Below are 15,466 nucleotides of genomic sequence, written 5' to 3' on the forward strand. Positions count from 1 at the left end.
AATTTGATTTCGGTTTTCCTAATCAAGTCAAAGATATCATGACACATGGAAAATAATGACATCTTGTGACATTATCGTCAGATTTAAGAATTTTAACTAATACTAATTTTATTATTATTATATATATATATATAGCTTGAATGTTTGGAAATAAATAAAGAAAAAAATTATTGAAAAATATTAAATTTAAAGTAGGAGTTGGCAGTATCATTCGTACAAAGAATTGTTTGGAATCTTTTTGTGAAATGATATATAATTTATAATATTTTCAACTACTGCCTCGTCCGATATTCATTCCCTACTTTATCTTGTTGGTGGTGACCGGTGAAAAAGTTAATACGGAAATATAGGACTTACCGAGTTTCCTAATTTTGTTTTTCTATCCAGCAAATGCTTTGGATTGTTTGGGCACCAGATATGTATGTAAAATAAACATAGTTTGAATAGTCATTATATTATTTTTAAATTTTTTTAATAATTGATGGAAATTTTTATTTTGTAATGTACTCTGAATTGTATTTATTGGGGGACTTTACAAAAAAAACATAAATCTATACTATTAATCGAAGTTAAATTCATAAAAGAAATTTGGTGGAGCTTTTATAAGTTTCATTTTCATTTTTTTTAAAAAATATTATCTTCTCAACTAATTAATTTATTATAATAAGTATATTGTCAGATAATCTCACGAATTTTTATCCGTGAAATGATATCAAATCTAATCGTATTTACAATGATAAAAAATATTTTTGATGTAATTTTTTTTTTTATAAATATCCAAATAAAGATATGATTTATCATGTGCGGGCCCGAACGGAAGAAATTATATATGACCTCAACGCATGTGCATTATTTTATTTTCTTAATTAATTTTATTTTTAAAAAAACATCTTACATTAATATAGATATGGTACAAAAGGAAAATTCCAAAGAAGACGAGGGAAGCATATTCCTCGATAAGAAGTATTGCCACCAATTTTTATTCCATTAACACCAACACAAGGATATTATCCCTAAAATGCCAAGAAAACTTCCAACCCGCCGATCACAAAATTATAAACACAATCTGCTAGAGAGAATTATCCTACAATTGCTAACATAGTGTGGCTCGCCCCGACATTTTCCTGTACTAATAATCAATTGAGCTTCCATTTTTTAACCACTTGAGCGAGTGATCTTGCGGAAGAACCATCTTCAGTGAGCACTCTAGCCGCAGCATCTTTAAGATCCCTCATCCGATTTCGAATCACTTTGCCCTCCTCTCCCTCCACCAAATTCTTGACCACGTTTGCTATATCGACTCGCCCCACGAGTCCTATTCTCTCCCACTTTAGGCCGCAACGCCACTTTGACGTCCTCGTTCAGCAGCACCGCATTCATCCTCTGCTCAGCGTACAACGGCCACGCGATCAGGGGCACCCCGTTTACGACACTCTCCAGAGTCGAATTCCATCCGCAGTGCGACAGGAACGCGCAGATCGAATCGTGTTCCAAGATTTGAGCTTGTGGAGCCCATAGTGGCACCACCAAACCTTGGTTCTTGGTCCTTTCCACGAACCCTTCAGGCAGATAAGCCAAAGGGTCACTTGTGTTCTGAATCTTGAAATATGCGTCATTCGCAGTCGAGTCATTGGGGCATCTGACAACCCACAAAAATCTTTGCTCACTCAACTCCAATCCCAGTGACATTTCGATTAATTGTTCGTGTGAAAGCGTTCCCCCGCTACCCAACGAGATAAACAGAACTGAATTGTTTGGCTGCTGATCCAACCATTTCAAGGAATCTGAATCATCGGATTTTGAGTTTGAACCCATTTGAACCAAAGGCCCGATGGGGTAGATAGAAGGACTGGATCCACTTCCATTTTCTCGCAGGGTTTTGATTGTATTAGACTCCAGTTCGTTGAACGTGTTCACCATTATACCCTCCGCCATCGAATACCTTTTCGAGTGATGCAGCAACCATCTGTAAGCTTCGTTTTTCCTGTCCTGTAGTGGGGCCACCAGGTCACTTCCGTGAATGGGTATGCATCCCGGGATCTGCAACTTCTCAGGCACTTCCCAATACTCGCACGACACCGTTTCATCGAGCTTGGGCAAGTGAAGTATAAGCGACAGAAGCATCGCGTTGGAGGGGAAGAAGATATACGGCGGGATACTGAGTTCCGCCGCTACATCAAACCCATCTGTACCGAAAAGATCAACCACAAAAGCGGAAAACTTCTTACTATCATGCGAGGATTTAACCGCATCACGAATTGAAGGGAGGGAGCGCGTGATAGTGAGCGAAATAATGGTTTCAACGAGAGTGCCCGGCGCCAAATCGTCGAAACATACAGGCGGGAGAAGAACGTAGTCTATGGAGGGAGGAAGATCGGAAAGAAAGGATTTCTGAGCTTTAGAGAGAGGGCCATCTGTGGGGACGAAGAAAGTGGAAAGAACACCATGTTGGCGGAAGAGGGTCTTGGAGAATTCAACTAAAGGGATAAGGTGGCCCATGCCTGGAGTGGGAAGAATGGCTACGTGGGTCTTTTTCGTGTCCGCCATGGATGAAAATAGAGGCAAGCAAGCTTTGCGCAGAAAGATTGTGAAATTATAGCAAAAGGAGTAGCAGATGAATGATGAGTCTAGAAAGCTAGCTTTATTATATAGTACTCTTGTTGGACGTGGGAAAATTATTTGTGGGTATGAGGAGATAAAGCTTTTGTTCCTTGTTTGGATATTTTCACATATTTTGATGACGTCAATGAATATGTCATCGTCACGTGTACCACTCGATTTTCAAAAACAATCAATGCATGTGGGTGCTACAATTAAATTTGATATCCAGAAAAGAAGGCCAATCCGATCGATATTCAAAATAAAAAGTAATATTTTTAGCATAAAAAGTAATATTTTTTATGGATGACTCAAATAAGAGATCCGTCTCACAAAATACGACTCGTGAGATCGTCTCACACAAATTTTTATCCCCACAAAATGAGAACGATGCAACTTGTCCCAAACGTGGAGCATTTTCTCATCTCCAATTTGTTAACTATTTTAATACAATTTAAGCATCAGAAGGACCGTGAGGGTGACGTGATAAAAAAGCTACCTTGATTTTTAGCCCATTGGTGTACGAATATAAGTTCGAGCATATATGGCCCAAATAAAGTAGCCCAACAAAATGGCCCCATAACAATAACTGGAAAAGCCCGATCGCATTCACGTGCTACACAACAAACGCTGTGGAGACGGAGCAGTGAGAGAATTGGGGCAAAATGATATACAGAAAATGGAGTCTGCTTACCGGCCCGACTTCCATTCTCGCCGGAATCGTCGGGACCATAGTCGTCGCTGATCTCCTCTTCATTGAAAACGTAAGAAATTTTGGCAAGTTTTTTTTCTCGATTTTCTTTTGTTTTTAATCGCCGAATCGTGATGTCTTATGTGATTTTTCACCAAGAAATTAAATCTGAAGCTTTGATGTTCCTGTTCTAAGCAAGTCCCTCACGGATCTGAAGGATAGAATTGGGGTCTGGTTTAGATTTCTACTCTATTTTTGCTTCGAAATCATTCATTGATCTTGGTTACGTATTTTGTAGATTGTATTAAATCCAACACTGTTTCTGGTTCGATAGCTATAAGTATTTTGAATGTGGGATTTAGGCATCGGAGTAGATGTTCATTTGAGATATTTGAGAGATTATTGACTGGCCATTTTCTGTTCTTAAATGACCCGTAATGTGCAGACAAAATGTTTGATTCATTGTATTTGTGCCCACCTTTCACGTATGATCAAAGGATTAACTTCAGCTTCAGGGAAAAGCTAAGAAATGTTATAATCAATCGCTTCCTTGTCTGGATGATACATGTATTACCCATATAACAGCGTCATCCCCCTCCGTGTTTCAGCTAGTTATACATAAATTTGGTTTTGCCTATACACATCATTCCCTTGGTGTTTCCTTCGTAGGATGGACCTATCTAAAAGTTATGATGAAATTAACTTGATTTCTGTTGCAATCTAATCTTACAGATATTGGTGTTGTTTTTATCTTACTGAGATTGTTTCTTTTAATAACAATCACGAACGTTATCTTAAGCTTGAAATGTCACGGAATTTTATATTTCCAGTCTCCCTGCTAGCTCTGGATCTAATGGTACTCATCGATTTCTTTGTAGGGTTCCATATGTTAAGCTGTTTGATTATTGAACATCATTTGTGGGCCTTTTTTATTCTGATTCTAGTTCTACGATATGATTGTGCAGGATTGGTTGCGCAAGACTGATCAGAAGAAGCAAGAAACATCGAGTTCTACCAAGTAAAGCTGAATGAATATGGTTCGATGTGATATGACTTTGTTTTAGTTTTTGTGTGTGTTGGATATGTCTGCTGCGCAATAACAAGAATATATTTATTTGAATAAAATTAGTTTTTGACGAACAACTGAACATCACAATCCATGTGAATCCCATGTCTCGGTTCTTTGTGCTTTTGTGGTGGAATAGCCCTCTTTTTACTTTGATGTGCATTGTATTATCCGAGTTATGCTTGAATAGTGTCGTGGAGTTGCTTGTAAATGGGAGAGTGGCAGTGATTTGCATATTAAACTTGTCTTTTGGAGGAGGGAACGAGAACAACATTGCTTCTCTCCCCCCTGTTTCCCAGAAACTGAAACTATGAGCAGGTTCTTTCATCGATACACGCTGCTCATAAAGTTAGACAACATTAATTTTTCTCTCTTCAGATGCATGCTTGTATGCTGTTATTAAGTATAAATGCGTGAAAGTTAAAAACAAATGGCAGCCATATTGGGTCGGATACATTACATGCGATATGTGATACTTGTGAATACCGGAATGTTATATGCTGCGTGTCTTGGTTTGGAAATTTTACTTTGGTTTTTTTAACAAGTGTTGGGAAATTAAATTAACAAGAGAAGTGATACACTTAGTAACTTTTATATTGGTGTGTTCGATATAAACTTTGAAACATGGTTGACTTATTAAAAAAAATTAAACTTTGAAACATGGTTGACTTATAAGCAAAATTTCCAATAATTGCTTCTAAGGTTCATAGATTGCAATCAATGGTTCAAAGTACAAGAAAATAACGTGAAATCTCATGTGCTGTGCACAGTAGAGAAACCGATTCGAAATCTTATCGTGTCACAATCTCAGACAACCTCCATTAATACTTATACTTTTGATAATAACGTTCAAACTTGGAAACTTTGATGCATAAGACGATGGTACATTTACAAAATGAGCCAGTCAAGAACCAACTAGGAGAAGATCAGATCATGAAAAGGAATCATATCAAAAAGTAGGTAATCTAACATAAGTGTTCATAATCTGCTAAACCTATAATCGATCTCTTTACATCCAATCAAAATTCTCATCATGAACAACCCCGACATGGAAATTGTAAGTGATAGCATCATAATCAAAAAAGGTATAAAAAATCGACAGAATTGATTCTGCATCCGCAAACCGATTCTCTTTCCCCAACACCTGCACAGTTGCAGCGTCCCTGTTTAAACGTATTTTGATCTTAACAACCGTTTGTTGCTCCGTCGACAGAATAATTTACTTCACTTCAGAGAAAAATTATGCAAGTAAAAATCTCAGGTAGAACAAAATCAAACAATACAATCAACTGCTCAAAAAATCGATCATATCTAGTTATATTGAATGGAATTAGAGTAAATCAATTGCAAATTCACACCTGCGGTGATACCATTAAGATCCGTCGGAGCACAATGGAACAGACCGTCTTATTCCAAATTTACCGCGGTTTCCGATTCAGTTGATGCAAGGCGGGAACCTGATTTTCGCCAAATGCAGCGACAACAATCGTACGCCAATTTCGCACATATACATATTCGCAGAATACACGGTCTACGAGTACCGCTTGTTCGATTCAACGCCGCCGGCAAAGTAAGTTCCCGACCTGCACCAAGCGAACTAGAGGCCGCCGCAAGTGCAAATTATAGAGACAGAGTGTTGTACGCATAGATAGGATGGAATACAGATCTGAGAGAACTAGTGAGATGCAGGGGTATGGAAGCAGCAGGTTGTTGGCTAGAGAGCTGGAGCTGACGGAGGATATGCGGCCACGTGTTCGTTGGACGACGGCCGATTGAGGAGCTTGAATCAAGGCCTGATAATTGGTGCCGTGGATTAAATTACGCGAGTCGCCATTATCATGGGGCACAGTTTGAGCAGACTGATCTAGCTTAGGCTAGTCTTGGTTATTGTCACAACAAATTTTTTAGATTTTTATCTATGTAAGTTTTTTTATTTAGTTTCGATGTTTTAAAAAGTGTTGTCAAAGATCGTTTATGCAACATTTAAATGCTAGATTGTCGTTTATCTCCTCGATTTTTGTAAATTGTCTGATATAATATATATAATTTTTGGAAATATTGTTTGACATATTTTTTTATCAATTTGTGTCGTGTAAAAAAGAAAAATATTTCATTGATTTTGATTTTGATTTTGATTTTTGGAATCCGATATATAGAATAATTATTTGTGAAATACATATATAAATAAAAAATAGATATTTAGATTAAAAATAAAACAGCGTCACCTAAGCGTTATTACATGTTTTTGGCAAAATATATAATTTATTACATTAAGTTTAAATTCATCCCAACTTTAATATCTATATTAAGCATGATACGACAAATTGGAGGAGACAATTTTTATTTAGGGGTTCCAGTCTTTTTATATATATATATATAAATGTTGATCACGAGCTTTGTCTTCCGATATATATATAAATTTCAATTGCTGCAAAGACAAAAATATAATATTAAAATTTTATATTTATTCCATCTAATATATGATTAATAGTTAATGAGTTATTATTAGAATATACATTGATTGTAGTAATTTATATTACTTCAAGAATAAAATATAACCAGTATATTAATTTTATAAAGTAATCATCTTTATATTATCTTTAAATGTTTTATTTTTTTAATTTTCTCTCTATAAATTTTTTGTTTATATAACTTTTGTGCGCTTTCGCAATTATATTTTTAATGCAATTTTTTATTTAATAATAAATTATAATATCACAAAAAGATATATGAAAAAAATTAACTATGTCTGCAACAATAGATAATATATTAATATGATAAATATAGAATAATATGATAATATAAAATTTAATATTGATATATTTTATGGGTTCTTTAACTAATAATTGGAAATTAATATTTTAATAAATTATTTGGGAGAGTTATATCAACAATTATGAATATTAATATATTAATAATCTAATAAAATATGAATATCTTACGAGAATTCAGAAAATTTAGCTATGATATAGGATGATTTTATTAGAACTTTTTTAAAAAATTTATATATCAGACAAATTTATAAATTCAATAGTTTGAAATGTTAAATTTACATACGTAAATAAGAAATTTACACACACAAATGCATAATATATATATATAATTCTTCATTAAATATGTATATAAAAATTTCTTGATTGTAAAAAAAATATTCCCATCTACTTTTTCTTTCAAACGAGATAATAACTATCCATATGAAAATTTATAATGTAATTCATATATAATTTTGATCTTAAGAGAGAGTAAAAATTTAAAAAATATATTAAAATTTGAAGGAAAATATTTTTTATCTATGACAAATATATATGTTATAGTTATGATTATTTTATTAAATTGTATAACTAAAAAATTACAAGCATGTAATCGTCAAAATCAATTATCAATCAAAACTCTAAATATGCAATGCCTGAAAAAATATATCAACGAGCAATTAAAAGAAACATAAGTTATTTTATATTGTTAAAAAAATATATGACATAATCCTTATAATAAATATAATTATACTGATTATTTATTAACATTTGTAAAAATATTAGTGTTTTTACACATGATATTTTAATATATTTATTTAATTATTTTGAAATCAAACTAATTAATTCAAGCAAATACAAAAAATAACATTTTTATGATAGTTTATTTATTTTTTATATTTCAAATGTAAATGTTTAAAATCATTCCATTAATTTAAATTTGTATTTAATAATTATTGTATGAGTTTATTTGATTTTATTTTGTATTTATCATAAAATCTTATTTGAATATGTATTTCATTATATATATTGATTTATTAATTATTTTAAAATTTTATTTATCAAAAAATTAATACTCATCAATATTAGTCTACAAAAGATATATTATGATATAAAATTAATTATATGTGATATATAATTATAAAAACAAAAGATAAAAAAACTTCGGGTTAAATATTATTTAAATTGAATATTATAAGTTATATTTTACTATAAATATTATTATTTCATTAATTTTGATATTATTTTAATGAGCTAGTCACAAGTATTTTAAATTGATAATTATTTGTTCTTAGAATGTTTCACTTATGTAAATTATGATTTGTGCATTGATAAAATCCATAATTTGATTGATTTTTAGTTTATTCTGTCATACATGTGATATTTAAAATTTGTTTATGTTCATTTCATTCTATATATCATGTTCATTATCATTTATTATAACATAAAATAATCAGCTTGATTTTAATTTACAAAATAATTTTAGAAGTAAGTTATATAAGTTCTTAACTAATTTATTCATATAATATGAATCCATAATTTGATTGATTTTTAGTTTATTCTGTCATACATGTGATATTTAAAATTTGTTTATGTTCATTTCATTCTATATATCATGTTCATTATCATTTATTATAACATAAAATAACCTTGGTGAGAAATTTTGTCTTGATCAGTTCGACATTCGACGCACTCAGGTCGTTCTTGTACGCTTGCATACAAGTCAAGCTTTTTTCCACTACAAATCGGGCCCATGATTTGCACCCCTGCGCCGGCGTGCACGAGATAGAGCTTCTTAACCAATCTTTCTTACAATTCCACAAAGTGTAAAACAATATAAGCTCACCAATGTCATGTTCTTTTTTCCTATATGGGACACTTACCACCTACCATCCACAAGCTTGTCCAATTTCTCATTCAAATGGACCAAGCTCAATACATAAGTCGAACATTCTATTTTATTAAAGTTAAGGACATGATAGTAACCACATAGAAAGGACAATAACTTTTTCTTCCAACTTTACTCTTATATGATACTAATATTACACTTTTGTTTTTTGTTTTGTTTTTTAAATTTCAACACACACTTTTATTTTTATTTCTTTTATTTAAACAATTAAAATATCAATTTAATTCTTTCATAATTTGTCAAATTTCATTTTAGTCCATCGATAATGATAAAAAAGACTGTACACACACGCAATGCGTGTGCAAATTAATTAGTATATCTATTCTATTTTATTAAGGATGAGCACATGATACTAACTACTTAGGAGGACATCAACTTTTTCTTCCAATTTTATCCTTATATGATACTAATATTACATTTTTGTTTGTTTTTTTTAAATTTCAACACATACTTTTATTTTTATTTTTTTATTTCAACAATTCAAATATAAATTTAATCACTTCATAAATTGTCAAATTATATTTTAGTCAATCGACGTATTACGTGTGCATAATAACTAATTATATATTAGATATATGCAACACATGCGAACGATGACGTTAGGGTTAATCTGGTCCTTTCAACGATCCATTGTACAGTCTGGCGGGAACATGGTGTGGGCTGCGTAAAGACAAACCCTACCCCCCTGCCCTCCCTCGTCACAATCATCAATACATAGAAGTCACTCTCTCGATCTGAAATTCTTACCGGAATTTTTCATTAATTTGTTTCTACCATGAGAACATTTGTCGGATTCATTGCTATTTTAGCTGTTATGTTGGGCTACGCTACCCCTTCAGTTCAAGCGCAGGATTTCGCGCCCTCTCCTGGACCTTTCATCGATGGTACGCATAATCTACGATTCGATTATCTCTCTTTTAATTCGTTTATTTTCTCGCCAATTAGGTGAAAAGTGTGTTTCGGATCTGATGGTTCATTTACAGACGTGGAATAATTTTGTAATTTCATTGACGTTACCGAATTTTGGCAAATTGTTTTACACATAAGAGTGATTCTTCGTTTTGTTTTTGGCATTGAAATTTTGTGAAATTTGCGGATTATTCGGTTCACAACCTGTAAATTCGCCTTAGAATTCAATAAAGGGAAGAATACTCGAACACGAAACTGTTCTAGTATGACATTAGATTTTTTTTTCCCATTCGATCCGTGCTTGAATTGCAGGAACATCAATTGATCAAGGGATTGCGTATATGCTGATGTTGGTAGCCTTACTGCTCACTTATCTAATTCATCCATTGGATGCATCTTCTTCTTTCTACTTCTTCTGAATAACTTCTCATCCTCCATTTTTTTCATCCCACGCTTGTTGTTTCGTTTGTCCAAATGCTAATCTAAATTAATACTTTCAAATTCATTTTGTATATTGGGATTGGAATGATTTTGTTTTAGGTCTGGATTCATCATATTTCAGTTTAAATTTTTATACAAAATATTGTAATGGGTTTATATGCGTTTGACATTCATATAATTTGAAATTCATTCCTTTGATTAAATCTCTTCGTCCAACCCCGATCTTTGCTTTGGAGACTTTGCAGTTATGCCACAATAATAGAAGTTGAAAATGTTGGTACTTTTTTCATGAGTGTTTTTCCTATGTAATTCAAGTCCACGACATAGGAAGTACCAAATTTAAGTAATTTAAATAGATAGTTAATGTTGCGTGCAATAATTGTCTCTGTTTGATAGATCAATCGAACCGTGGTGCTTGAGCTGATGTGTGGTTTAAAAGATTTGAGTTGCACCATTACCACCAGTTATAGCTTTTGGTAAAGCGGCAAGCGCTCGATCCTACAATTGGTATCAAAGCAAATGTCACAGGCTCGATTCCCAATAATTGCAAGGAGTGCAATTATTGGGAGAGAGATTGTTGGGTGTAATAATTGTCCCTGCTTGGTAGAACGATCGAACCGTGGTGCTTGAGCTGATGTGCGGTTTAAAAGATTTGAGTTGCACCATTAACATCAGCTATAGCTTTTGTTAAAGCGGCAATCGCTCGGTCCTACAGTTACAATCATACTTTTTTACATTCAAAAAAGATTAATATTAGAATAATTATATACCTCTCGATCATGAAAGATGTATTTGAAACTGAAATTTTCATTGTTTTCAAATCGTGGTAGATTATAACAACAAATAAAATGTTTTTTCATAGTCTAGTGTATTTTTAAGGATTAACCTTATGGATAAAATTGAATAAACGAGTTAATTTTTGTATTCTTGTTGAAAAATGATATCACATTTGTATCAAATAAAGAATGACATAATATGTTTATCGTTTATGCGGTACTATACCTATAAATTTAGGTACTATGTATAAAACTGTAAATGTAATTAAATAAAATGACATAAACAATACAAATTTTTAATGGGGTTTTAATTTGAAGAAGTGATTTCATATTCAAATTATAATTTTGAGAAGTAATTTGAATAGACATAATACAATAACATATCAATTATATATTGGTACGATAACCTTTGCATTATAATATTATTATTAAATTTTCAATGCATTACACGGATACTTACGAAAAATCATACGTACCGTTCAATATTAATTTTGTGACATAAAACTTCACCTTCAAACTTTTTTTATATTGCACATTTGAAGAATTACAGTCATCAGTTTTTCGACAGTTGATTTCTCTAAATAAACCATTAATAACGCATCAACAAAAATTTCTCCATGGTGTTCATGTTTAATCGATGTTCCTAAAAATAAGCATATTTTATAATTAGTATGTATAATTGTTGGACTAAAAATAAGCATATTTTATTATTAGTATGTAAAATTGTTGGAAAAATAGAGCAGACGCCAAGGCCTAACTATGTGTCTTTTAAGACAATATTTATCAAATTTGTAAGATTTCCACCTCTCTTTTTATTCTGCGTGATGTCTCGTGCGGCCATTCTAGTATACCAAAGACATCTGCAAAATTTTTTTTAAAAAATATGTTAATGTTAGAAACGGTAAGTAACATAATGTGACAAATGAATTAAAATTATTATTTTTAAAAAATAAAACATCTCACCTTCTGCAAAAGACCTGAACTCATACATATGAGATGGAAATGTCGCAAGGTCGTAAGACCATGTATGGGGCTGACGCCTACCCAATGCCGGAAGGTCAAGGAAGTTGGTGAGCTGATGACAGGGAAGCCAGCGGACCGAGCTCTAAAACCGGCTCTTGATAAACTAATAATATATATGCTTTTTTAATATCATTTTCTATTCTTTTTATTAGTAACAGTTCCACCCAATCAATATATCGAATGCAATGACAAATAATTCAATTTGACGACATAATTATTATCCTTATTCGAATATGATATCAAATTGTATAAAAAATTTTATATAATAATTAAATATATTTATTAAATCAGTAACTGATTGCATATAAGTTTTGGTCAAATTCTAATACTCCGTTCATCGTCGAGTGATATACTTTTGATAAGAACAACGAAACAAGCAAGGCTACATGAGAAAGTAGGGCTAATTGCATTTTAAAGTTTAATAGACATGAACCTAGGCTATAATACAATGTCAAGATTGATATTGGAATCTATCTCAAGTCCAAAAGCTAGCTCAAGGATGGATGATTGTCTAAGTCCATATGCGTGGGAGCAGATTGTTGATTGTTAATCCAATACGAGGCCAACTTATATAGTCTCCAGGAACAAGATCAGCGTGCATAAATGCTGCAACATTGGCACCTGCTGATGACGGTATCCCAATGCGTGATCGTGTTACCTTCTGTAGTGCTGGATACCTGAACTGCACCCCTCTTCTTGGTAAGTTTTCAGTCTCATTTACTACATTGTGTTTGCTCATATGATTTATGATCTTATTCTATGTGGGGCATGATGAAATTTAAGTGTTTTTTTAAATTATACAGATTTAAATTATGTGGAAGATAGCGCTGGTGAACCTGATGTTACTGTCGGCATTTTGCCTAAGCTAGATACTGTGACCCTTCGCTAGTTCATTTCCAGTACACATAACTTCAGTTTTGAAATTATTTTGTCATGCATATCTGGATTATAGGACTCTAATTATTGTTTACACTTCTATCATTTAGGAAGCAACAACTGCCCTAATTAGCAAAATGTTAAAATCTTATTTTTGAGTTGTTTTATGGTTTATAATATCTGAGATATATCATTAACTAGGAATGATCACGTGCAATGCACGTGGGTGGTTAATAATGAAATATATAATAACGAGATTTAGATAATTTTTAAAATCGTTTGAATAACATCTTGTTTATGAGTAATTATTAATATAAATATATCAAAACACAATAAATAAAAATACACCATGATGATAAATCAAATATATTCACTTATTTATATAACATTTTTCAATTTGCATAATTATAACATAATGACAGCTCTCTCAAATTAACAAAGATATTTTTCATCCAAAATCATTCACAATGGAAAACAATAAAAATAAAATTAAAAGAATAGTAAATTTTTCTAAAACCAAAATCACAATGTATTTAAATGGAGTGCATATAGTGATTGTAAAATAAAATTCTCTTAATTAACTAAATTATCATAATGATGTTAAAATAAAACCCCTAAACTTGTTATTAAGTTAAATATCAATTGTGTTTTTGCTAACTTTTAAATCTTTGGGAATTTTGTTTAACTTTTTCCTTTTTTAGAATAGATATTACACATCAACTCAAATATTTTAAACGATATAGTAGCTCAATCGTCATGATTCGATATATGTATCCAACAAGGACAATTACTGCACTCTAACAATATCAATAATTACACTAATTGCAATCTATGAGAATCGATCTCATGACTTTGACTCTTATATATATCAATTGTAAGATCATGCATTTGCCGCTTTACCAAAAGTTATAACCGGGATAACGATGCAACATTAACTAAAATCTTTTAAAATCGTAAAACAATTCAAATGTCACATTTGGATTGTTATACTTTACATAAACAATTATTGCACCTAACAAATATGATATAGTTGTTATTTTACATTCTAGAAATCATTTTTCTAAATCAAATTTATTCTCACTAATCAAATAATTTCATCGACCACAAAGTAGTTTTAATTACTAATAATAATTTAAACACAAATATTAATTGTTAGGGTGACCACTCTATGTCATCATCTATGCTTCATTAAGTTGCAATCATAGTAATAATGCACAATGAATTGGTAAACATAACTTAGTTAATTTAATAAGTGAGTAATATTAAATAACAATTTTGTTATTTTGAAATGTGAAAAATAGTTTATATATATAAATTCATTATATATAATGATAAATTAATTAATATGTAGAAAAGAGAAAAAATTATTTTTTATGTATGTAATTTCATTATATACAATTAGAAATTAATTAATTGGTTGAAAAGAACAAACAAGATAACAAATCAATATATTATATATAAAGATTTCGTAATAGAATAATGCTAATATAATCATACTTTGTATTATGTTTAGAACACAATTGAAAATTAATAACAAAATATATAATAATAGAAACTTTAATTTTAAAAACATTATTATCTAAAATATTATCATAATACATAATAAATCATAAATGAAATCATTAAATTATTGAGTAACTATTTATTTAATTATTATTTAAATCAATTTATAAAATAAAAAAAAGATAAGATATAAATATTAAATATATATTAAATATTCATTAACAACCAAGAAAAAATATACTAATTTTAGTAACAAATTTTAGTTAGCAACAAAGAAAAATTATGGGTAAATTGATAAATTAAATAAATATGCATTAATATCCAAAGACATTTAAGATATACAATAAATTAAAAAAGAACTCATCAAAAAAATTATTGATTTAATTTGCTACATTAAATGAATAAGGGTATATTGGAAAATTCACAATTAGAAGTCATATATTTATATGTATGTTAGATTATAACTTTTGGTAATATGAAAAGCACTCGGTTCTTATTTAGTTGAATAGAAGTTCTTCACCTCTATGATTCCTCCATGATATAACTTGTCCTCCATGTAAACTTACCTGGATGATTTAAAATACACAATTACAAGAACCCCAATCGAACAGCACACGACATCTATAAGAAAATTCTTCGTAATTAATTAACATGACTAAAAAATATATCAATCATCAATTTCCATAATCACAAAATGCGACATGGAAACTGGATCTATAATGAAATCTTACACGTGCTGATGCCCCTCGAGTGTTCCAAAGCACGACTTGCTCAATTCCATTCACGTCCTTTGTCAACTGAAATGGTGCTCTGTTGTCCCAAAGCGCTGCAGAGTGCCCCATTCTTTGAAGCAAACGAGTGAACGAAAAATGCCTTCGTTACTCCAAGACAACGCAAATGAAATAAATTCCTCGAGTACTAGTA

General features: G+C 31.2%; 1 protein-coding gene and 3 long non-coding RNA genes across 4 annotated transcripts; 2 read left to right on the forward strand and 2 right to left on the reverse strand.

Annotated features, from left to right (window-relative positions):
* Positions 1 to 949: 949 nt before the first annotated feature.
* LOC142546768 (hydroquinone glucosyltransferase-like) lies at positions 950 to 2,713 on the reverse strand. Its single transcript, XM_075654661.1, is given in 2 exon segments — positions 950 to 1,316; positions 1,318 to 2,713. Coding segments are annotated over 2 exon segments (1,410 nt in total). The 5' UTR covers positions 2,548 to 2,713; the 3' UTR covers positions 950 to 1,136.
* Positions 2,714 to 2,966: 253 nt separating this feature from the next.
* On the forward strand, positions 2,967 to 4,445 carry LOC142546769 (uncharacterized). The gene is made up of 2 exons (XR_012820511.1): positions 2,967 to 3,362; positions 4,255 to 4,445. It is a non-coding gene; the product is annotated as an uncharacterized LOC142546769 (long non-coding RNA).
* Positions 4,446 to 5,207: 762 nt separating this feature from the next.
* LOC142544809 (uncharacterized) lies at positions 5,208 to 6,209 on the reverse strand. Its single transcript, XR_012820105.1, has 2 exons — positions 5,714 to 6,209; positions 5,208 to 5,582 (listed from the first exon to the last, which is right to left on the reverse strand). It is a non-coding gene; the product is annotated as an uncharacterized LOC142544809 (long non-coding RNA).
* Positions 6,210 to 9,623: 3,414 nt separating this feature from the next.
* LOC142546770 (uncharacterized) lies at positions 9,624 to 10,462 on the forward strand. The gene is made up of 2 exons (XR_012820512.1): positions 9,624 to 9,898; positions 10,236 to 10,462. It is a non-coding gene; the product is annotated as an uncharacterized LOC142546770 (long non-coding RNA).
* The last annotated feature ends 5,004 nt before the right edge of the window (positions 10,463 to 15,466 follow it).

This window comes from Primulina tabacum, chromosome 5 (assembly GCF_025594145.1).
Source record: "Primulina tabacum isolate GXHZ01 chromosome 5, ASM2559414v2, whole genome shotgun sequence".
Taxonomy (NCBI): domain Eukaryota; kingdom Viridiplantae; phylum Streptophyta; class Magnoliopsida; order Lamiales; family Gesneriaceae; genus Primulina; species Primulina tabacum.